This window comes from Agelaius phoeniceus, chromosome 18 (genome assembly GCF_051311805.1).
Source record: "Agelaius phoeniceus isolate bAgePho1 chromosome 18, bAgePho1.hap1, whole genome shotgun sequence".
Classification (NCBI taxonomy): Eukaryota; Metazoa; Chordata; class Aves; order Passeriformes; family Icteridae; genus Agelaius; species Agelaius phoeniceus.
Genome location: NC_135282.1, coordinates 749,495 through 774,762, shown reverse-complemented (window position 1 = coordinate 774,762; position 25,268 = coordinate 749,495). Strand labels below are relative to the sequence as shown.

The 25,268-nt window shown below is 43.9% G+C and overlaps 1 protein-coding gene across 2 annotated transcripts in view; it reads right to left on the bottom strand.

Moving 5' to 3' along the window:
• The window catches only part of TMEM132D (transmembrane protein 132D), a 196,210-nt gene extending 173,534 nt beyond the window's left edge, over positions 1-22,676 (bottom strand). Inside the window, exon 1 of one of the 2 annotated variants that reach the window (XM_077187774.1) lies at positions 21,862-22,676. In XM_077187774.1, coding sequence (XP_077043889.1) covers positions 21,862-21,940 — 79 coding nt within the window. In that variant the 5' untranslated portion in view covers positions 21,941-22,676. The remainder of the gene's footprint in view (positions 1-21,861) is intronic. The other variant, XM_054645765.2, reaches the window with a different exon arrangement.
• Between the last annotated feature and the right edge of the window lie 2,592 nt (positions 22,677-25,268).

Here is a 25,268-nt window from a genome sequence, read left to right as displayed (position 1 = left end):
CCCCCTCCAGAAAGGATGATATTTTTGCATTTATTTATAGCACTTAAAGAGCTGAAGTCACAACTGGATTAGTAATAAATTGAATGAAATAATTCTGGAAAGCCAAGGTATGGCCTCCAGGAAGCATGAGGGAAAACAGGCTGCAAAATGCCACTGAAGTTTCCTGTGTATTCACACAGACAGCAACAGCAAAAACCAAATACCTGAAGTGTTCCTCCCACACCCCCAGTGAGGATTTGCACAGAGCACATCCCTCTTTGTCTCTGACACCCAGAAGCACCATCACTCTTCTGCACCCCTGTAATTTCTCCTTTTTTTCCAAAAGCTTCTCCCCTAATGTTCTGTAGCTGCCGAGAGCGCGGAGGGCGAATCCGGCTGTTCCCAGCTCTGCACACAAATCTGAGCTGACAAGCTGCTAGCCAGAACTCCCACTCTTCTTCTAATTCCTCCTCATCATCTCCCTTTCCTTTTGCTAATACTGCTGGAACTTCTGCAGGCATTTCTAGCTGTGCATGTTTCATTCCAACTGCCACTTCCTAAAGTTTGAGCCAATGCCTTGTCTGTGTTTGCAAAGCACAGCCTGAATTGACAGTATTTTATATGTATATACAGCTAATGAAGTTAATATTTACCAGGTGAGCACAAGCTCAAGACAGCATTCAATTCTGGACAAGTTCTGCTGTTTTAGCAGAATCCCATGGCCTTGCTCAAGGGCCCCTGTGCCAGCAGATGAGCTCAGGACCCTGACTCGAGCAGCCTTTGGTGCAGATGCAGTCCCAGCTCTAGCAGGATGGCAATCTCCCCCAGATCCAAAACAGCCTGGCAGGACTGTGGTGGGCTGACCACAACAGGCTGCCAGACACCCACCCAGCCACTCTCTCACCTCCCCTCCTCAACAGGATGGGGGAAAAAATAAGATGAAAATCTCATGGATTGATAAAGACAGAGAGGTCATTCACTCATTAGCATCTCCAGCAAAACAGACTTGAATTGGGGGAAAATAATTTAATTTCTGGATAATTTAAATAGATTTGGACTATTAGAGAAAATTAGAACAGCACCTTCCCTCCCTGCCTGTTTTCCAGGCACAATGTCACAGCTTTGTTCAACAACCAAGTTTCTGTGTTTCTACTTTTCCCCTTCACCACTCCTCACACCACACAGGTGGATATTGGAGCACTCAGTCGTGGTGACCAAGGGAAACATTTTCAGTCACAGTCACTATAATGAACTTGTGCCTCCCCTAGTTCTCCCAAAAGGTGATCATACTGCCATTAAGAGTGGAGGACAATTTCTAACTGTTCAAGGAAAAAGAAAGAAAAAAAAGACAGGCTTTCAGTAGTGAGAGGTATCTAGCAAAGAAAACAATAGAAAAATTACTTTTGTGCTGGGCTTCTCAATACAGCCCTTCATACCTCTTCAATACAGCATTTTCCAGCTCAGCTTTATAAAGGAGAACAGAGATTTGTGGTGAGCTTTACTCCACAGAAACATGGACTATAACAACATGCATTGAAGGAGGCTGGGTAAATTGCCTCAGTGCTTCAGATGAAGTAAGGAAAAACACAGCAGGACTGGAACAGCTTTCCTGTCCCAGAGATCACTGCTCCAAACCTGCCTTGCTATGGAGAAAGATGTCTTCCAGACAAAGTTACTCAAAAGCAAAATCTGTTCCTTGCAAAAATGGTGAAGAGCTCATCTCCAGCCAGCCATCCATCAGCCCTGCTGCAGGAGCTCCTTTCTCAGCAGGGAAAAATTGGAGCTGCAGTTAGAGCAAAACTCCAGTTTTATCATTTTTTCACCACCTTGGAAGAAACAGGCATCAAGAGAATAAATTTTCCCCATTCTGTCATAAAATGTTTTTGCATTGTTAGAAAGGCCAAAGAATACTACTGGAATTAAGAAATGAGCCTGAATGAAAACGTCAGTGAGCAACTGTTAGCCACTGCACCTGGAGCTGTGTATAAAATCCATTTATCCAGTGGGACTGGGGGATTCCAGTGCCTGTTCCTCAGTGACACACTGGCCTCCCACTGCAGCTCTGTGGAGGAAGGAGGGATCCATATTTCTGCCAGGCCTGTAGGAAATACGGGGTCTGTGGGTCCCCATTCTCCCCCAGCTCCCTTGGGGTCACCCAGCTTTATTCTGATCTGCAGCAGAGATGGAAGAACGAGCCAAATGCAGCTAAAGCCCCAGCTGAGGGAAGCAGCAGAAGGGAAGATATTAGGGTCAAGTCCCCAGCAGGACTCCAGAGATTTTGTTGACTTTACCAGCAGCAGAGCATTCTAAAAATACTGGGAAGCTTTATTAGTTGAGCCTGAGATGGAAATGCATACATGTCTGTCATTTCAAGTTTGCAGCTATATTTCACCTGTTTTCTTGTCTACACAGACCAGAAATAAAGTCAGCAACTAACCAATATAACCTGACTTCCCATTCTTGTAACAATCCTTATTTAAGGATGCTGAAGGCATTATAATAAATATTATCATTCCAATAAACTTTGCAAAAATATATATAACAAGGATTTAAACAACTATTTTCCTTGCCCTGCTTGAATTTCTCCTTCCACTCAAATCACCAAAGAAAAACACAACACACAAAACAATTACAGTTCTAATCTTTCAGCCTGCACTTACAGGATTAAGAGTTAATACTTCTCATAACTGTAGTCTCAGTCTGTTCTTCTGGTGTCTCAGAAAGAAGCAATTGCAATAACTTCCACAGAAATTTATTGGATTTCTTTTTATTTGTCTTTAGATATAAACCTTAAAGACTCAAATGTGTTCAAGGGTTCCTCCAAAACCACAGAAATGTGAAGTTTTTGTAATAAATGAGAGGTTTACAGCTAAATCCTCAAAACTTCTCAAAAGCACTGACATGGGAGTGATAAATCTCTTTTTTGATACAACAAAAAGCTAAATCATAAAACAAGGAACCCGAATGCAAAGTTTTCTTAAGGTAATTTAAAAACAAAACAGATATCAATTTTTCAAGATCCCAAAAAGGCTTGCCATATTAGTGAATAAGATCAGGGAAAGCACATGTATCAAATATATGTACTGGGAAAGCAGAAATTCCTCTAATTAGAAAGTTTCTCCTCCTGCTGGAATCTAAAGAGATAAATTCTGTCCCCTGTTAAAGCAAAGTAAATCCAGAGTAATCCCCCAGAAAGTGCTCCACCGTTATATCAAGGTAACAAGTAGCTGAATTTAGTCAGGGTTCTTGAAAATCAGATTAGAATGAAGCCCTGCAGTGGTACCTGCACACAGAAAGCATCCCCCTTGTGTAACAGGTTTGTCTGCTTTATCAGCAGAGGACGATGATGGGCTGAGATGAAGGCTGGGCACAGTTAATGAACCTTTCCCAGGGTCTGGGCCATTAAACACCCCAGCGTGCCCTGGTGCTCCCAGGGCTGTGGCACACGCTGGGACATTCACCTGGACACTGCTCTGTTTCTGCATTTGGGAAAATCAAGAGCATATGCAGCATTTATTCTTAAGGGCTCTTCCCTTTCAACCTCTCTCATTACAGTCTGAGGCACGAACCCCAGAGAATTTGTCTTTTACCCACATGGACGGGGCTGTGACTCCACAGCAAAGCCTGGATATTTTGTCCTATCAGAGAAAAAGGAAACATGCACAGAATGTTCCCATGCCACCTGCAGGGAGAAAGTCCAGTAAAATTCACAGTTCAGAGAGGCAAACACCAAAAGCTTTGGGAAAGGCTAATTTATTACATCTGTCACACTCAATTACAGAGTCTGCAGTAATCCAACACATCCATTGTTTTTCCCTCTTCAGACAGAAAAGAGCCAATTGCCCAGGCTCGGAATTAAACATCTGTTTCACAAAACAAAGATATTAACCTCTGAGTTTGGTTATGAACCAATAAAATCCAGTCATTCACCACTGCTCAGTAACAGGTGTTTTCTCTATTACACAAATTGCTGCAGCCAAATCCTCAACTTAAGCCACTGAAGTGATTGAATTTTGGAGATACTACGTGGGCTGTTATTAATGCAGGGATACAGATGCTTCTTTTACTAAAACATATTTATTTTAGAATGTTCTGCTGTGGTTTCTGTCACTGTTACATAGATGTAACTAAATATTTAGACAAACAGAATCAAGTATTGTAGAATAAACAAACACAACTGGTGGCTTTCCATGCTGGAAAACATCAAATCATGTCTCCCTATCAGTCACAAAGCTTTTGAACAGTATAACAATTATTTCATTGTTTAAATTGTCATTGTTCATTGTGTTAATTGTACATACAAGCCTATCACAAATAAAATAGGAAGCAGTCCCAATCACAAATTTTGCTTTCAAGGAAACCTTCACAATTTTGGAAATAAAACAATCCATACTGAATGGAGTTTAATCAGGCTCCTCAGGAGCTAAAGGAATGGTGAAATTCCTCAGGGAGAGGCCAATTCTGCCCCCAGCGCAGCGATGTGAATCCAAAGTGACTGCACATCGTCTGGAGCACGAGTCACTCTGCATGAGCTGAGCACTGGCTTCTCCTCCTTCCAAATTCTCCCAGACACCAAACTAATGAGGTACAAAGAGTGTGATGTGCTCTGCAACAGCTCAGCTCAGCACGAGCAGCGAGCAAAGGGAGCGTTAATGGAACAACAGGAAACGTGAGACCAGCAAAGAGCTTTAACACAAGCTGCAACCATCATAAATCAAACTCTGCTTTGAACATTTGTCATAGGCTGCACTTCTGAAATCGTCACAATATTAGACATAAAATGCTGTGAAAAGGAAGCAGAACTCACCCTTGTTTAACCTTGTGACACAGCATGGCACCAGGAATTCCTTGCCTAAGCAATGTTTTAGAGAATGCTTTCCCTGCAGGCTTTACCTGCAATGTGGACAGCACCTTAGTTGGTATTTTCACTGATTGCCAAGCTGTCCATACAAACTGAAATGTGGTACTAAAAGCACATCTTTGGCTTCTCAGCCCTTCAGGGATTACATGAACATAGATTTACACTGAAAGGGTAAAGAACACCAGCATTGGAAACCGTTCTGCAATGTCACTGGGTCACTCCAAATGGAAACCGTTCTGCAATGTCACTGGGTCACTCCAAATGGAATCTGTTCTCTAATGTCAATGGGTCACTCCAAATGGAATCTGTTCTGCAATGTCACTGGGTCACTCCAAATGGAATCTGTTCTGCAATGTCACTGGGTCACTCCAAATGGAATCTGTTCTGCAATGCCAATGGGTCACTCCAAATGGAATCTGTTCTGCAGTGCCAATGGGTCACTCCAAATGGAATCTGTTCTGCAATGCCAATGGGTCACTCCAAATGGAATCTGTTCTGCAGTGCCAATGGGTCACTCCAAATGGAATCTGTTCTGCAATTCTAATGGGTCACTCCAAATGGAATCTGTTCTCTAATGTCAATGGGTCACTCCAAATGGAAACTGTTCTGCAATGTCACTGGGTCACTCCAAATGGAATCTGTTCTGCAATGCCAATGGGTCACTCCAAATGGAATCTGTTCTGCAATGCCAATGGGTCACTCCAAATGGAATCTGTTCTGCAATGCCAATGGGTCACTCCAAATGGAATCTGTTCTCTAATGTCACTGGGTCACTCCAAATGGAATCTGTTCTGCAATGTCACTGGGTCACTCCAAATGGAATCTGTTCTGCAATGCCAATGGGTCACTCCAAAACCTCCCCCTGGGAACAGTATTTCCCCAGCCTAGGTCTGTTTATCACAGAGTCCAGGGGGAATTTTGAAGCCTGATAACTTGAAGTAAATGAGAAGATGGAAAGACCGGTAAATGATCAAAATTAATCTGTGTCAGTCTCTAAGCACAAATAGCATTTTGCTTCTCTGAAGGGTCAAGGATTAATTCCATTTCAAAGCACATAATTGCAACCTCTTCTGTTTCTTGAGGACATTCACAATGTAGTAGAGGTTTTCCAAAAATATTAGCTAGCATTTCTAAAATTGTGCCTATAATGTATTTTAAAAAGCATTATGTTAGCTGTCTCTAAACATATCTCTGCATCTTTTTATACTCATGCCTTAATAGGCAACTGCCAAGTGAGTACCAATTAGCTGCTCAAAAGTATATAAGGATTAACAGTCCTTAAACTAGATGCATATTCCAGAAATCAAAACTGCAGGAAAGCCATTTAATCCAACAGAAATTGTACAGAGGCGCAGGATCTGGCCAAAATATGAACCTTCATCAGGAAAAACAACGGACCAGGCCTCCTGAAAGTCTGTATATATTAACAGGACCATGAGAAGGTTTTCTCCTAAGATTTTCCTAAGCGAAGTTATCAAAAGGTTACAGTTTGAGGCCAAATTCCCTTGAGAAGAAAAATAAATCTACCAAAATAGCTGCAAACACATCCCATGGATTAAAGGTTATATAAAAAGCCAACAGGTCAGAAATACCTCTCTTCCTCCTCTCCTTCCACAATTCCATCTAATTAGATTGAATGCCTTTTTATTTTGTTCAGTGCAGAGAATTTCTGAAATCCCAGTTTAATCAAGCCTGAGTCCTACCACTCCTCTGAGGCACCATTTCCTTCAAAGCCATAAACTTCAGCTGAGGTTGTGTTCATTTTACAGTATTTTTCCCCCTTTGAATTAATAATAACAACAAAAATCGAATCATATCCCAGCATCTCACCTACGCTTTATTAAAGCACTTAATTTCTGATCCTTTAAATATTCTCCTTTATGCCCAGGCCTCTCTCATTTGTTACTGACAGAGACATTTGGAGCAGGTGAGCAGCAGGAGGATGCTGAGGCTGTGATACCATTCCCAAGGATCCCAGGAACCACACAAAAGCAAACTTGCTGTTCCCTCAAAGCGAGGGCCAAGTTTTGACTTTGATTGTGGCGGCACAACCCCAAAGACAGGGGCTGAAGTCTGGCTTTTTGTATTTGATTGCAATGCTAGCAGTGTTACAGCTGTTTCCATCAGAGCTGCCTCTGGCCAGAAGAGGCACTGGGCTGTACAAAGTTATAAAGTCCTTTTTCAGTGTCACAGGAGGGCTCAGACAGGAGCTGATTTTGGTTCATTAAAAAGGCCCCAATACTGGGCACTAAAGATGTCCCTAACCTAAGCAGACAGGGACCCTTATCAAGGTAAAACAGGACCTGCTTAACAGAAAACCAGAAAATTCAAACTGGAAAGCAGCAGCTTTTAATTACCAAGGTGACAGTCAACAAAAACAAGCTTTGCCCTTTTAAAGGTGATGAAAAGAAGGAGAATGTGCAGCACCGGACTCAGTACAAAGGTGAAACAATGGATAAAGGTCTAAATGCATGTTTACATGATAAATAGAGAGACTAGAGGGCTTACAGGCTGTTACAACAGTAAATTTGGTTAGTGGCTTAAAGACCTGAATTCTGGACAGCAGCGTCACCTCCCTGTGTGTCCAGGGCCGGGAAACAAAGGCAGGGCCCAGCAAAGCCTCAGCCAGCTCCATGCACTCCTGCCAGGGTGTCCTGTTGGCTTCCAAAAGCAATGGCCAGGTTCACCTCTCTGGGGATTGCTTTCTTCTCCCACTCTTCTGCTGCTCCTGCCTTCCCCTCCCAGAGAAATAAATAAGAGAGGTCTTTGTCATGGAAACTGTGCAGCTCCTCACACAGGCAGCCTCCCAGGGAGAACTGCCTCTGAACAAGATGCCCACCAGATACTCCCAGGAAAGTCCCAAGGGAAATAAATATTGAATTACTTGGATGCTTTAACTCAAGTCTCAGTAGCCAGTGTGTCAAAATGATATCCAATCAGCTCAGCTCCCAAAGCTTGCAAGAGCATGTGAAAAAAAACAGCTGTGTGAAAAGGGACTGTTTTCCAAAAAATGGAAGTTTGGCCTGCTTGGAATATGTCTGATTTAACAGAATGCCCTGCACATCATCTTCTGGGGCCACCAGCTGTGGAGAGTGGATATGGTGATATTATCCAGCTCTGAAACAATGTAAGAGGAATTTAATTTTAGAAGGCATATATGGACTGTTCTGTGTATACAGAAGCATGAAAGCATTATTTGGGAATGATAAAAACTGTCTTTCAAGAGAGCACTCTGTGCAGTCCTGGGGAAGGGAGAATGCAGCTCAGTGCTGTGATCAATGAAAATCTTAACAGCAATCCAATCAATGGGAATCTCTTTGGAAAGGACATCAGGACATGCTTGTTTGTCTCAGGGAAAGGCTGGGCTGATTTGGCTGCTTCTCCACAAAGCCCTGACATTTCTGATGCCCTAACTCAATCTTAGCCTTCTGACACGAAATTCCTGCTGCACTCAGGACTGCCACCCTATTTCCTAGGGCTTTATGGGGTTTCTTTGCTCTTTCAACAAAATTCAGGCTGGGCTCTAATGTACAAAAATGTGAAAGAACCTGATATCTGTAGAACTGTTTCAGGATAGTTTTAAAGCAATCTTAAGTTCTGCATCGTGGACATGGGTTTGGAGTGAATGATGAACTTCCAGATGTTCACAACTGATCTGAAAGTGACTTTGAATTTCAACCCAAAGCAGTTCTGCCACCAGAAGATAACACAGAGAAATGGAATATATACAGGGGAACAGAAATTCTGAATTCATCAATTTCACCCACTTCTGTTGTAATAGTAACATCAGCATCCCTGAACTCCAGACAAGATCTTATCCACTGGGCTGGGAGCATTTTGGTTCTTAAATTGAAAACCAGATGCTTCCAAAAACCCAGCCTTCATCTAAAGAGGGAAGAAATGTGTTGCTAAACAGATGTATTAATGCAATGTTATCTTAAAAGCAGGAAAATAATCAGCCAAGATAAGGACGTTCCTACATCACATATTCACTAATTATGACATGCTTCCATGTTTTATTTTAACTACGTGGAAACAAAAGCTATTTTAATTAAAGAGAAGACAGCTACACAAGCTAGAACTGGAAAGTGAAATGCCTTAAGCAGTTCTTTGGAGGACTTCACAATGTCTGACAATTGCAATCTATTAGCTACCCCTCTCTCCACAGAGATCATGATTAGCCAGCAAACTTGCCCTTTCAATTCACTCAAAGCTTCAATCTATTCCATCTGTGCTCTCTGAACCTCTCATTTCCAATAGGTTCAGGGTAATTCAGAGCAGCCAGGGAGGCTGACAAGCTCTGCCTTTCTTTCACATCCTCAGGGCTACATGCTGACACCTTCGAATGAATTTAGGAATAAATACAATATCACTGCTTTCACACAACATCATCATTGCTTTGAATTCCATTAAGGAAGCACACAGGTGTAATTAGGAATTGGGCAGTGACTCGAACAGCCCTTGCCCTCATGCTGGTCTCACCATTCCACTGTAATGGAATAAAACCCTCCTGTGAGCTCGCAGCTGGACCCAAAGGCTGAGTGCCTCAAGAATCCAGATGGACAGAAAAGGCAACTGTGATGCAGATCAGGGGGCGTTGTAAGGGTCCTTGCACCTCACCACACTCTGAGCAGCAGTGGCACCTGTGGCACAGCTACAGCTCCCACAGGGAATTTGTCTGCTGGGAGGGATTCTGGGGGTGGCAGAGAGGCAGGAAGCCCACACGGGATCTGATGAGCATTAGGACTTAACCAGCTCAGTTCAGGAGGGAGGGAACACCCAAGTGCTGAAGAGCTGGAAGTGTCTGGGTGACAGGCAGGTGTGAGGGGTCCCATCCAAGAGCAGTCTGTAGTGCTGAACACTGCACTGGGAGCCAGTGTCTCTGCTCTGTAGCTGCAGTGGGATGTTGGCTTGCTGGGGACTATCAGCTGCAAAGGCAATTAGAAATACACCAAGTGATCACTGCCAAGCTTCTTTCCATTTGGCCTGGTGTCTATGCTTGAACAACAGCTAAGGTTGAACATCACCTGGCTCCATAATCATGCTGTCTGCAAGGGAGTGAGAATGAAAAGGCCTGGGAACAGATTACTGGATGTACAGTTTGGTGCTACAAACAGAAAGCATTCACTGCAGCCCCGATGAAGGCACTCAGCCCTTTTTCATCTGAGATCTGGTGAGCGTGTGGCCTCGGGGTGAGATTGTTCACAGTCCCATCTCTGTTGGAAAGCTTTTCTTTTTGCTCCGTTAGTTTTCCATCAGATCAAGGAGCTCAACCACCTCAGTAGGCAACTGCAGTATTACTGGAGCTGGTGCCTGCAAAGAAAACCCCAACCTCTATAAATGAGGAAAAAATATTAGTTTTCAGCTGTCTCTGTGAGCTCCCTGCATGGCTCATTACTCAACTGCAGAAATGCCAATGCCACACAGGAAAGAGAGATTGCAGAAGCCCCAGCTGAGGCTGACTGCTGTGAGCAGCTCTACCATCCATGCTCCTTTTCAGAGCAGATTCAGCCCAGTAAAGAATTATTATAATTTTTTTTTCCTGTTTCCAGCTTACAGTCTAGGTTTAAGTGAACAAAATCCGACCCACAAAATACAGGAAAGCACCACTGGTCAACTGCTGCACCTGCACTATCCCTGTAAAGTGGGTTTTTTTAATTTCCAGGAGAAGGTCTGTCAGAACCATTTTCTACAGCCAAATTACAAAAATCCTGAACATTGTATCTGTGAAGTTAGACCTTGACTCCTGAAGGCTTATTGTTCCCAGCTGTGTTTTCACAGCACTTAGCAGAGTTTTCCCAGCAATGCTGTGTGGTTTCATTATCTCCTCTGGAGCTGCCTGGCATCTCCAGGAGCACACAATGCAGCGTTTCTCTGGCCCAGCTGATGCCTACTCGTGCAGGGCAGAAGGCAAGTTCTACTGGGAGAGCTGAGAACAAAACTAAACCCTTCCCAGTATCACCCTCGGCCAGCAGGTCAAGGGAACACACTCAGAGGATCTGAAAGTGTGAGAGCTTCCATTATGCAAAGGCCAGAATGTGCAGAGAGACGTTTTACTACTGCAAAGAAGAGGTGAGAATGACGAAGCTTGCATGCATGTGAGAATATCTTACTGCAAAGACAAAAGGAGTTATTTTCAACGACTGAATGCAGAGGAGTACCTGAGCATCAGCTGTTCTGGTTTTCCTTTCCAGGGGGTGAAATAAAGTACAAACCATTTCACATGAGATTATTGAGAAAAAAAGCAAAGCTATCTTAGCTGCTGCAACTTGCAGTCAGCATAAGCAAAATTAAGATTTATTTATTCCATGAAAATTTATGGTAGTTTAATATTTGTCTTAGTCTGAAACTTAAGCGTAAAGAAGGGATTGTGTCTTCTTAATTTAAATTCCTTTAATGAATGTGAGGGCAACTCTGCAGTTTATTAGAATACAAGTTTCATTGGATAAGATCAAGTATTTGTTTAACTGAACCCATCAGACCTCCTGGGATGGCTCTGGTGAGGGGCTGTGCACACCCTGGGTGCCTGGAGCAGCTCACAGAGCACAGCTATTCTGATTTTCTCTATCCCATCTTCACTATCAGTTCTTACTCTGCAGAGTACCACCACAACACAGAGCTCAATCTTTATTTCTTCTTCTTGTCTTCCAACTTCCATAAATTTCTTCTGGCTTGCCCTCAATCTTAATTTTCTGGGCTCCCAGCCTAGAGTTTCAATTATTTTCTGATAACTTGTATAGGTCAGTACTAAAGTTCAATGTCATCTCTAAATCTAAGATTATATATGGTCTGTTTTCTTCCATGATTCCTTCTGTTCATCCCATTGCTGAAAACAAGGCTTGGTATTGGAAAGAGAACAGCAGCAGCACTGACCTATAAATAAGGGGGCAGGAGAAAGTGCAGGAATTATGGAGGGATTCACTTGTTGAGTGTCTGAGAGAAACATTGATTCAGAAATTGGAGAAGAAAATGACGAGGTACTGGAAGTGCCATTTGCTGAGGCCCAGTCAGATTTAGACTGAAGGAATATAATGATCAGCCCTTCCTAAGACAGATGTCAGAGAAGGACAAAAGATAACTGAGACTGCCACAACAATTCCACAGAGGAGATTTTGATCGTTTCCTGTTTGTAGGAAGAAGATAGAACAAGGGAGAGAATGTGTAGTGCTTGTGACAAATTGATCAAAGTGGCAGCAAACATCTGCAACAAGTCAGAGGGAGGCCCAAAAGGGAACGCTGCAGAGTCAGCACAGATGTGAGGATTAGAGGGCTGCTCTTCTCAGGCGGAAAGCAAACGAGAATGCACTTGTTAGGAAAAAAGGATGGCTTTGGCACTTCACAGCATGAACTGAGACACTGGAAAAGCCCTCTGACACCAAGTAACATCCTGCAGGACTCTTTCAGCATTTGGGGGGGACTTTTCTTCATCCCTTGATCTTCACTGTCTCCCAGGAACTTTCCAGACAAGTTGGAGGCCATAAGTACCTAAGGGCTGGGAGAGATAACTGCCTGAGAAATGATCATCTGACCCACTGCAACTGCTGGCATCCTGCAAGCTCTGGGAATGCTCCCCTCTGCACCTAAACCCGAATTCACTGCTCCTCACTTGGGCTGCCAAAGCCCAAAGCTGGCAGCACTGCAGATCAGATTGCTGCCAAAGTCATCCTTCTCTTCTGGAGCTGCTGAAAGGAGAACAGTTGAAGAGAATTTCCTCATGAACCATCATTTTATTATTATTGATGCAATTTGACTATTTGATGAGAACCTATAATGCACACGCAGACATTCTAAGCACCAAACTATAAATACAGGAACAGAGGTCTGCTATATTTAGTATTCTCCACTTACAAGCATTTCTCTTTCTTCAGGGTGTGATCCAAACCAAACTCATAATTCTGACAGGAATAGATGAAAGGATGAAAGGAGCACATGACTGCATAGAAATAGAACAAAACCAAACAAATACATGCTTCACCAGTGATTATTGTACCATTACTCTGATCTACTGCTGCTCAGATAAAGAGGCTAAATAAAAAGGCAGGCAAAGCCCCAGTTGATGCTGATACTTGTATTGTAAACTGCTGCAGCTGAAACAGCAGGGAGCATCTTCAGCAATATCCAAAGTTATGACAGGACAAATGGGGAAAAAAGGTAACAGCAGCAGCAAACACCTGTGGAAGATCACAGATCTTAAGTATTTACCTTAGTTAGCTTTACACAAATGAATAATTAAGAACAATAAAGGAGCACTGAGATACCACTCAAAACATCAGCCTGGTGGACAGCATTGACAAGGAAATGCCACCTTCTTTGTCAGGGGAATTCAGAGTGATATTTTCTTTGTATTTTTTTATCAGATGAAATTGGTTCCAAGTCAGACTCCACCTAATTTGGAATGAAAGAACCTAAAGGCTAATGAACAGGATTTTGTCTGATTCTCTGTGTGTTCATACAGGTTAGCTCAGAAGTCAGAAGAATCCATTTCTTTTGACTCCTTCAACTTCCATGTCCCATCAATAACACAGGGACCAGCCAAGAGTCCTTTTCACCATCTCATTACCACCACTGCCCACCATGTTCACAACTTAACAGACTGAAGGAGCCTAAAATAAACCCCAAAGACTTGAAGGGGCAAAGAAGGAATGAAATATTTCTAAGATCTGTACCATCTGCCAAAAAAACTACTTTTTCATAAGTGGTTTGTTGCATTGTTAATACAGACACTGAAAGTATTTTATTTAATAGTTTATTAACACAGAATACAACAGAAATAAATACAAAACCATCTTTATGACATCTTCTTATAAAAAGTGTTTTATGCTCCCTTTACCATGCTGCTGTTTGAAAAGGCTTAGATAGCATATTCATTGTAACATCAGGGGATGGCATCTACTCCATCCCTTGGAATATTTTAATCACACACATGCTTTCATCATATCTTTATTCTTTTCCTTACCCCACTCTTCTTTTCTATTCTTACAGGCCTCTGAGCAGCTCATGTTGTCCAGCAATCAGAATGTCACGTTCCAATTTTTAACACAGATGCTAGAAATTAATTATTTTCATGTGGTAAAATGTACAGCAGATGCTGTATAGCTGCAAGTAAACCAAATTCTGTTCTGAACACCTTGTATGTTGAGCAGACAAGACAGTTCAAAAAAAGGGAAAGCAGGGAACTGGAGTGGTTTTTCAAAGGTTACAGAAAGCCAATGGATACCCTCACTCCTAAATCACCATCATGAACCACTACATTCCCCTGGTCTCATAAAGAGAACTCTAACAAGGTAAAATGACTGCATTTTTGTAAAAGGATAATAATGCCTGACTTAAAAAAACAGGATGGAAAATAATGCCTTATAAGGTCGTTGACAGTAATAAACCAGTACTATTAGAAGGCCACTCCAAGCTATCAGTCATTTTTCCACTTTAGAGCCTATCAAACTGAGATATTTCTGCTCCACAAAATATCAAACAGTATGAAATCCTCAATTTTGCTGGAGATGCCAATGTTCGTGTGTGGCTTGTCTGAAGAGATTTTGTTTATTTTTAAAAACACGGAGCGTGCTGCCAGGGCTGTAGTACAGCCTGGCTCAGTGGAAACCCATTAAAACCACTTTGCTGGGCAGATGGTGTCAGAGAGTCAGGAGCACAGAACAGAATCCCACTGTGCACAAGTGTTCAGTATGCAAGAAATCATCTCCTATCAGACAGTGCTGCAGGGGACACAGGCAGCCACAGAGGAGAGCAGAGCACAGCAAAGGCAGGGTAGGCTCACAACCCAGAAATGTGGAAAAGGATACGGAACAAGGGAGCACGAACTGCAGAACCTTCTTGGCCCCTTTTGCATGTGCTCCTTCCAGAGAAGGAAGGACAAGTGTGTTCAGTGTTTTCAGTGGCCAGTTCTGTAGGTGAGCACAGCACCTAACAAACTCTGAGTTAAACAGATCCTAGACAGAACACACACAGGGAAAATGAGTGTAAAAGGATTCCCTGTACTCTGCACCACACGTGGCAGTGAACTTGCAGTGTGTGGGCACTCTTTCCTCTGCTGGGCACAATCAGCTGCTCGGTTCTGCCCCAAGTCCTGTATTGAGAAGCACATCAAGAGATCCTTCTTCATCTGCAGAGCTACAGACTTGTGACCCTGAGCAAACTGGATCCTATTCTTATTTCTGAGAACAAGGTAAGGATGACAGCAGCGTGACTGCAGGTACATGGTGTATTTACAGATTTATCACACTGCAAAGTTTTGCAGAGCTGAATGGTTCTTTCAACAGTAGCTCAAAACACAGTCTACAGAAACAACATCAAGCAGGAAAACCTGACAATATACCCACTGCTGGCAGCAAAGTAGGAAGTTAAATGTAGGAATCTGACACACACAGACAAGAAAGATAACTACCCCATGTGTAGCAGCAAATCAGAATTAACCAAGCAAGGCTGATTACATTAGGACAGAGATGCAACACTAAAGGATAAATACAGATATTGCAAATGTAAGCAGATGCAAATCACCATTATTTTCATGAAGACAAGTAGAATGAGTCACCATGGCTCAGCAGAAAATGGAGGATACAATTATGTGCTAATCCAGAATCTTTAGTACAGGAGCGGTTTGAACACTAAATGGGATTGCTTCTTCCCTCTATTGTGGATTAGGTCAATATTCAGAGACAGTACTAGTTACCTCTGCCAGCTTTGGGTTCCTCCTCTTGCACAATGAATTTACATAATGTTTACTGAAGACATAAAACTACACTGTTAAAAATATAAATAAAAAGCAAGTGATGTTGAAGGCCCACAAAATTCAAAGTTTTGAGACCACTCAGCATTAGATGAGACTGCACTCTGTGACTTGGATGATTTTTTTAGCGTGCAGGACATGCAGAGTCATCTGTGTGATTATCTGGACATCTGCCTTGCTCCTCAGCAAGAGATCTGCAGACTGTCTGCTCAACAGTCTGCCTCTCTGAAAGCAAACACTTCAAAGGACACGATGTGGAGCATCCTGGTGCAGCTGGAGAGGAGCTCCTGTTGCTCCTCAGTCCATCTCAAAGCTGTGTCCCCCAAGGGTAAAGAGTGTGTTGACATCTTTCCACACCTCTGCTTGTGGCGCTTGTTATTATTACCCCTGCTGCTTTTTTATACATACCCAGCTAACTGATTTCCTCTGTTGTTTTTGTAAGAGCTACCTTATTCACTATCCTTCCCACAGTTTAGAATCTACACGGTCATTTTCAGATGTGGGTCTGTTTTGCTTATGAACCATTACCACAGTAAATTTCTGAGACACTTCTACCAAAACATCCTTGTAGCAAAGTCTTTATTTGCAAATAAAACCCCAAATAACTAGACAAACCAAACCAACTCAAAGTAACTTTAAAAACAGAGCCAGATGGGCCTGAGAGAAGGTGAAGTGACTACAGGAGGAGGAAAGAAGCCTTCTGATTCATAAATCTGGGAAAATATGGCAACATTGATGACTCTCCTACCAACCTTTTATACACTGCTTGTACAAGAAACCCAAGTGCATTTTGCTGAGCCACTTCCAGGGAGACAATTGTCTGCAGCACAGAAAACTCTCTCAAGGATTCCTTCTTGATGCAAAACCCCCATCAGTAGGGGTGTGAGAACAAGCAAGCGTTCTCTGTGTGCAGAGGGAAGCTCCGAGGCAGTTATTGACCCCAGAGTGCAGATCCATAAGTCAGTGGCAGGGTTGTCCTGCTGTGCTGCTGAACCACTGCTCAGGGTGATTCCAACAGCCTCTGCTGCCCTGGATCACAAACACACCAGCAGGGCCTGGAGCACAGGGCAGCACCCAACAGCCCACAGCAGCACTTCAACTACCACAGCTAGTGCCACTACACTGGTTTTCTCTTTCAGGAAAAAAGCCATCTGACCTCCCAAAAGAAATCCAGAGCATCTTACACAGTGCCCTGGTTTTGGTATTGTCACAAAGGTCTTTGTTTACAAGCAGGCACAAATTGGGATGCAGTCTGAAAGCAGCCTTGTTACTTCCATTTCCTCCCCTCGTTTTTTTCTCCCTTGCACGCAGAAGGTTTCTGGCACTGGTTTCACAACACTGCTCAGATGTTCTATGAATCACCACCGGTGTGTGGGCTACAGGCTGAAAAATACCACTCCAGAAAACGCTGTCTAGTCTGAATTGAGGCCTGCTGAAAGCACTGACATGCCCTGACTGACTGCAGTGGGCTCAATAGCAGGGTGCAACTCCTTCCACCACAGAGCTGTGAGTTCCACCCTCCCCTGGGTCCCGTTTAAGGCACAGGACCAAAGCAGGAAATGGGAGTTTGCATGGGTACCACACAGGCTGTGCCCTGCAAGATGAACAGTTTCAATCCCTTGGCTCTGTGGGGCCATCTGACCAACACCTTACATCGGAATTAAGTCTATTCAATAAAAGAAGAAATCAGGGACATGAAGAGGCCAATTCTCGTTCTGCAGTGAACTGTGCCCACATTTCAACCCCAGGGCAAAGTAGCCTAAGATCCTCAAACATGCACTTTAAACTGCTCATGATAATTAGTGTTATCTACATGTCTCGGACCTACTTAAAATCCACTTCATTTGGAGCTGCCATTAATAATGCAGCAGGCAATACTACAAAGACTGGTGAAAACCAAGTAATTTAATGTACCACTTTATAAACCAAACTTGTGATGAATCTCAGCTGCCTCTTCAGCTTCCCTGCAATCAATCTGTCTGCAGTCATGTTTATGTATCCCAGGACCCGTGACAGACTGCCACTAGACTTGGCATCCACAACCACCTCAGGAGCTTGATTTAATGTGAATGCAGCATGAAAAATCAGATTATCTTTTGATTCTCTCCTTTATTAAATAAAACTGATCTTTATTGAATAAAGCTGCTTTTATTAATACCTAAAACATTGGTTGGTGTCACAAAGCCTGCCTGTCCTAAGGAACTAATAAAAGGAAAGACAGAAGTAAAAAATGAGAACATTACAGGGAAATATTAGAAACCAAATCACATTAAGCCAGTATTGCAGCTGACAAATAAAACACAGGTCTAGCTGTGGAATTTTTTGTTCAGTCTGAATTTATTATTTTTACTGAAAGAAAAGGAATCAGAATGGGGTTTTTCCCACAAATACTTTTTGGCAAGAAACACAGCAAGAGTGAAAAAGTGGAAGTGGTGTACCCCTTCCCTTTTGGTGTATCAAACAACTTCAATGCAGCTGGGACAAAGCACAGAAACTCTGGGTTTAAGGAAACTTCTTGAACTTAAAGCTGGAAATTTATGTAATTTAATTTAATAAATTTATTTATTTAATTTATTTTGGGGGTTTTACGGAAAACTTTTGGGGTTTTTGGCCAGAAGCAGAGCTCACAGGAAAAGCTCCTACTGACCCCACGTGTACTTTATGCTCACGTGAAAGCAGCAAGCACCACATTTTCCATCCAGACCAGCTGCACAGCTGGAGCTGATGCCAGAAATGGGTCTGTCCACAAGGAACACCAGCACCGTTACTGTGAGGAGGAGAATGTGTCCCTCATCATCACGATCACAATCAGTCAACATGAACTGTCATTCAACCCTGAACTCTTGTCTAGCCACCACCAACAAGGAGTGGAAGGAAAATACATCTCACAAATTGCATAATCATTGATTTTAATCCCATATACAGAATTATAACCCATTACTAATTTACTACCACTTTTCTAGAGGAATGAACCAAAACTAGACATTTGGGGGTTTGGTTTCCTTGTTTTCCCACACTCACTTTGCCTTAACAGGAGATTTGCATCACTGCACATGTGCTCTGCACATCTCTAGCTATGGGGAACACCCTGAGGGGATACAAGGAAATCCTGCCTAATACACTTGCCAAGCCTCCATTTCAATTAAATTGAGAGAAAAAGAAAATCAAACCAGCAGCTCTATGGCCTGAAATATCATTAGAGAGCAACTTGCAGGAAGATTTCTGCCCAGGATGACACAGAAGAACACAAAATGCTCAGCAGAAGACAAGCAGAACAAGTCACTAAAATATTCACTTGGTTTTTACTGTCAACTTAAACTTGAAATTTGAAATCAATGAAATCCGGTTTTATATGGAGACATTCATAATGAAAAAGGCTCCTCAATCTTTAGTTTCATAGTATAAATCCCAAAAGTGTTTGGCATCTTATGGGAGATGCTGTTTTTATTCTAGACTTAAGCCAGGCATGGAACCTGGAGCTCAAATAAAATATTGAAGTTCCTATTATACTCCAGTGGAGCTGATGAATTTCCATTTAAACAAGAGAACAAAACACCCACATTATTGTGCCTCTTGCATATAGTTTGTTTTCATTAACAGCTGGACCTGGTTATTTTTTGACTGAAGACTTCCCAAGAACTTCTTCCCACCTTTGATAGCAAACAGCAAAACACTGAACTGACTGAGGGCCAGCATTGGCCTCCTAGGACTGACTCAGGAAAGCTGTGCTGAGGACAAAGCTGTGAAGTGCAGTTACAGAGCATAATCACCCCTGCCCTGACACATGCATCTGCTGTGAGACCGAGAGTGCATTAACACACGTGGATTCTGTCAGCACTGACAAGCTGGCCTGGTAGGATCTTTAGCTCATTATTGAAAACATTTCATTTCTCAGGCCGGAGCTCTGCATTTTACAAGATAAAAGCACAGCAAAATCACAATAGTATTCTCAAGTCTTCAACATTATTACCTGAAAGATTTGGAAACGGTGCAGTACAAGGTGTGTTGCCATGGTTCTGAGTAATAAGCAGCAGCCCTATCCACAATAGACAGCTGATTGCTGTTGCATGTTAAAAGCTTTTGTATCTCCTTAGGAAAACTTTGTCATCGTGTATAAATGCGAGAGTTTTTCTATTAGCAACAGAAAAGCATCAAAGAAACATGCCCTGTAGTAGTAATCATGCCTGATGTATTTTTTGTCTGCTCATCTTACTGCGTGGAGGGGGTGGGAATCAACCTTTTACACTGTGAAGTTCATACCATAAATCTCTGGAACACTCTGGTTTTTCCAGTGTGTCAAGGCATAGCAGTGCAGATGGAGTCTGTCACCAAAGAGAAAATAAACAATTGCACTAAGGGCAGATATGTGTGTCACTGAACAGCAGAGTCCTGGCACTCCCACAGCAGTGGTGTCTTGGACACCCAATGTGCATGATCCATAGCACAGCTAACAGCAGTGCTTCTGCTGGGATCTCCTGATCTCAGCTGTCATGGAATCACACATTCTTTAGGCTGGAAGGACCCCAAGACCATTGAATGCCACTGTTAAGCTAGCACTGCTCCGTTCACCCCTGACCCTATCTACAGTCCCTTAAATCCCTCCAGGGATGGGGACTCCACCACTTCCCTGGGCACCTGTGCCAGGGCTTGACAACCCCTTTGGAGAAGCAATTTTTCCTAATACATCTTTCAAAAGAGATGTAAGTAACATTTCAGAATGAAATCACATATGAATGCTATAATTGCTGAGTTGGCAATAAAGAAATGCTGTAAAACTGAAATGCCATTTATTCCAGTCCTGGAATAAACTGCATTCTCAGTCCAACACTATGTGAATACAGTGTTAGGGCAGCAAACTCAAACACAGCAAAAACCAGGGAATGAAATGAAGTTCATACTCTTACTGCACTGTGAGCCTATCCAAAGTACTGATGATATTGCTTATAACAAAATACATCATTTACAGCCTAGCTGGGCAATCACAAGCTACTGGTGTGCAATGTGAATGAAGCAATCTCTTGAAAAGACTCTGAATTCTAATCCCTGCTGCTAATGCATTTCCAATTGCAACTTTAGAACAGGACTTACGTAGGCAGCGCATTTAGGAACATTTGAGAAGACTTATAATTTTGTTCCTTTCTTTCTTTACCTGTTCTAAGGAAAAAAGGAGGAGAATGGAATTTGATACAGGGAAGCATCACAGAAATACAGAGCTATGTATTCTGCCTTCTGTCATAAATTCAGTTGTGGATACAAACTAATTAGTAAAAATAACTCACTTAATGAAAAAGAAAAGTGCTGATCTCTGGAAGTGTAAAAGGGCATTAAGAATAAGTAATATATTTTTTTAATAGGGATATTTATAAGCAGGACTCTTTACCAGCATGTTTGCAGAATCACAGATTAATGCATATGCTTTGATTCCCCTCTGAAGACTAAACCACATGAAAACTTTGTTTTCCTGCCAAAATATAACTGCTGATGCACAGTATCTGCTCGGTAGATATGTATACTTCTCCTAATTTATATTTCACAGGAATGCTCAGAATCATCTAAATTAAGTATTGCAAAAAGTGCATTCACCTTTTGGCTGAGGCCATTGAAGGAAACTTTGAAGTTCCGAGGAAGCTTTAAATGCACACAAAGATATGTGCACTGCCTGTGTGCTGGTTTTCTGATTGCTACTGTAAACAAGCTCGAGGGCTCCAAGAAGGAATCACTGAGTTGGGTGAAGTCATGCCATCAGGACATTCCAATTCTATTCAGCATGCAGGATATCAGACACCTGCTACAGCATCTCATCAAAGCTTTGAAATGTTTCACTGTGTACCTGTTTCTTTGGTCCAGTAAAACACTGCCAGTCAGTCTGAGATACAGAAATTTTAATCTGAAAAATGGCACAGAAGATAACAGTGGGGCAACCAAGTCCAACAGCTTGTACCTCCGGGGATTTCAGACTGCCATACCACAAACCCTTCGTAATCCAAAGCAGAGCTAAGCTCAGCAGCAGCATCTTCTACCCCACCTAAAGTACAGTAAGGAGGTACCAGATGCCTCAGGAAACTGCCAGACTGTTTGTCATGGTCAGCCAAGGAAAGATCCTTCCACTCAGGCTTTCCCATCGCATCCTCTGTGGTTTTGACTAGCACATGGCTTCCCCCAAGTCTTTCCGTCTTGAATCGTATCAGCACTCAAGGCACTACAGAGAGAGGGGAGAAGGGCTGGCTGTGCAAAATAAGAAACAAGATGCAGTGAAACAGAAGAGATTAAGACTTACCTTTGGAAAAAACTGCTGCCAGGCTCAAGAGGAGAGGCGACAACAGATGCCCCATATTGCTAATCCCGGAAGCACACATCCTACGGTTTGTGGAGCACTTAGGGATCAGTTTCACACACTTGGTAGTCAAAATCAAAACCGTTCAGCTGGAGAAGCTACATTTTCAGAAAAGGTCATCTGGAAAGCGCAAAAGGGATTTCCTTCGCAGAGAAGACTTACTTCTTTAGCGTTAACCCTCCCCCTTCCTCCCTCCTTTCTTCAAAACAGATGATGCCGTGAGAAAGCACCGCTCTCCCGCAATGAATAGAAAGCAGTCCGTTTGGGTTCAGATGCCGGCGGGAGCCGCAGCCGCCCGAGGCGGGCGAGCAGCGCGGTGCCCCGCGGCCCCGTGGCCGTGCCGGGCGCTGGCGGGGCCGGGCTCGGGGCAGCGCCCGCCGCGGGATGCGCTTCACACGCCCGGCGCCCGCATCGCTGCGAGCAGCGCGGCGGCGCCCGGGCGGCACCAAAGTTTTCCTTTAGGCGATGATGATCCGCCCTGGAATCGTCCACACTCGCAGGGCTTGGCGGTGCGCGCTCTCTTTTCCTCTCGCTCTTTTTCAAGTTCCCGATTTCCTCATTGACCTGTCTGACTCTCTGCGCGGGAGGGAGATCACGGGGAGGAGGTGACGGCGCTCGGGGCTGCCGGGGCCGGCGGCGGCGGCCGGCGCGCACCTCCCGCCCCCGCGGCCCGGCCCGCCCGCCCGCGCCGGCCCCGCCGCATCCCGCGGGCTGCTCGGGTACCGGGCTGAGCCGCCGCCGAGAACAACAACACGGCACGGCCAAACAAATAAATAAATAACGCCGAGCCAAGCCCCGCCTCACCCCCGGCGGCCCGGCAGCCCCAATCCCCGGGCAGCGGGGCGCGGAGCGGGGCGGAGCGGGGCGGGCCGGGGATGCGCGGACCGGCCCCTGCCCGGTTCCTGCCCGGTTCCTGCCCCCTCGGCCCGAGCGCGGCGGGAGATAGCAGCAGCACCGATCCCGGGGCTGGAACCCGCCTCATCCTCGGCGGGCAGGGCCGGGCACAGCGCCGGGCACAGCGCCGGGCACAGCGCCGGGCACAGAGCCGGGCACAGAGCCGGGCACAGGGCCGGGCACAGCGCCGGGCACAGACCCGGGCACAGATCCGGGCACAGCGCCGGGCACAGCGCCGGGCACAGCGCCGGGCACAGAGCCGGGCACAGAGCCGGGCAGCGGCCGCTCCGGAGCACGGGCAGGCAGAGCATCCCGAGCATCCCCGAGCGGCCGCCCGGACGGACACGCACCCAAACACCCGCGGCATCCCTGCGCTGCCAGCAGCGACATGAGCGTGCTGCTGCACGTGGCGAGGCTTCGGCTCCTTCCCTCGTCCCACTTTGCCGTGTTTTCAGCTCTCCCCAAGCCACTGCAACAGTCGTGAGCCAAATCAAGTGCGGTGCAGGCGGAATAGGGAAATAATGTGAGGAGCATGTAATGGAATATTTCGTAGATGTTGCAAAAACATCGGCAAAAATACCGACATTTGGTCTAAAATAGTCTCCAAAAGCGCTGGGGGAAAATAACTGACCTCAGGTTTTCCATTACAGAGGGTGTCAATACTAACCCAAGCATTTGGTCAAACTTAAAAATAAGATCTATATTACTCTTGGCAGATAGAAATGAAGCAAAATGCAATTTACCACAGCCAAAGCAAAACAAAGCAAAACAAAACAAAACAAGAAGTAGCTACAAGAATTTATAGTCATTTTCTTCCTTCGTGGAGTACATGTTTGGGAGCAATAAAAACATTTGTCTGTATATCAACATCCACAACACTGGAGCTGTAAATAGTTAATCAAAATAAACTTTGCACACTGTTTGCCAACACTGAGAAGTACACGATTAGCCATGCAGTGAGAAAAGGCTGCATTTTGTGTGGTGGTGTGAATTCATTTTAGAGGTTCATGTCAGCTTTGGAAGGATTCCCAGCTCCTGAGAGGCTCCCCAGAGCAGGAATGAAGCACATCCCTAGAACTGGCATTGCACTGAAATGTACCAGCTCAGAATATCCCCACCTGACAGAGGATAAATAACTGTTATTGACAGATGTTGTGGCCAAATTGCAGTGTCGTACAACATAGGAGAATTATTGTTAAACAACACTCTGTCCCAGATACAGCAGCCATGCTCTGCAGGAGGAAGTCAGTGTCCAGCTTCCTTCAGAGTGGAATGTGCCAGGATAACAAACCAGTTAATCTGGGTTCTGCTGAAGAAGCTTCAAAAAGAAGCCTTTGCAAAGTAGGAAAAGTGCAAAGGAAGAGCTTTCTCTCCAGATACAGGTGTGGGCAGTTTAGTCACCAAGTAATTTAAGAAAAAAAGATACTGGAATAATAAGAGAACCAAACCAAGATTCTCTTCTTTTACTTCTACAGTTTCTGCCCCTATGCTTTTACATTCAGTTCTTTTGTGCACCATTTGGAGATGTTTTATGCATTGGCTTTTGTAAGGCCTTGCAGTCATTCAATGAAGGAAGGGCAAAAGTTGTTACAGGAATGCAGAGTGAGAGAGAGTTTTAATGCCAGCCATATTATGTTTGCAAAATTAGCTTATTTCCCTTCTCTTCATATTTTGCAACATCGTTGTTGAAACAATAGGCTTGGAAGCACTTACTTCATTTTTCAGCCCAAATATGGAAACTGTGGAACCTAGGATCCTTCATCTGGGATGCTGCTACTCACTGAACAGACTAATTTTTTAATTTGATCTTGTGAGAGGGAAAAAAATTAATCCAAGCTATTACTTTTTCCTTAAGGTTTTTGAAAGTAATTCTGAAAGGTCACTAACTAATTATTAAATTTTATGCATCAATACTCTTCCCCTCCAGAGCACTCCGCAGACCTTTTACTTCTAGTAGGTAGTAATGGACACTTAATATTTCGTCACCATCCTCCTCCTCATCTTCCACTGTCCTGTTGTCCCCACAAACCAGATTTGGGTCTCGAGTCTCTCTCAAAGCCAAGTGAGTTTTGAATAAACTGTTGTCTTCAGTCCCTTCAGAGATGAACAAGTGCACCCATTTCTTGCCCTGCCCAGAAATAATCTCGGTTTTGGTTTAGTGGGCATTTTACTGAAGTGCCAGCTGAAGGTCAGGCCACTGGAATTTGCCCCTGCAGCGTGGGTGTCCCAGTTGCAGTTGGTGCCCACGAGTGCAGGTGGCAGCACATCAGCTGTGCAAACTCTGTCCTGGCCAACGCTTCTGGGATGAAAACCTCTCCTGTGCTCTGCTCATGGAAATCACAGCAATTCACACAACTCATCATGAGAAAACATCTTCCTGTTTCATTAGCAATATGTTATTTTGGCAAGAACGCCTCATCTCTTCTGGGTGATTAACACAACTAATTGTGAAGGAA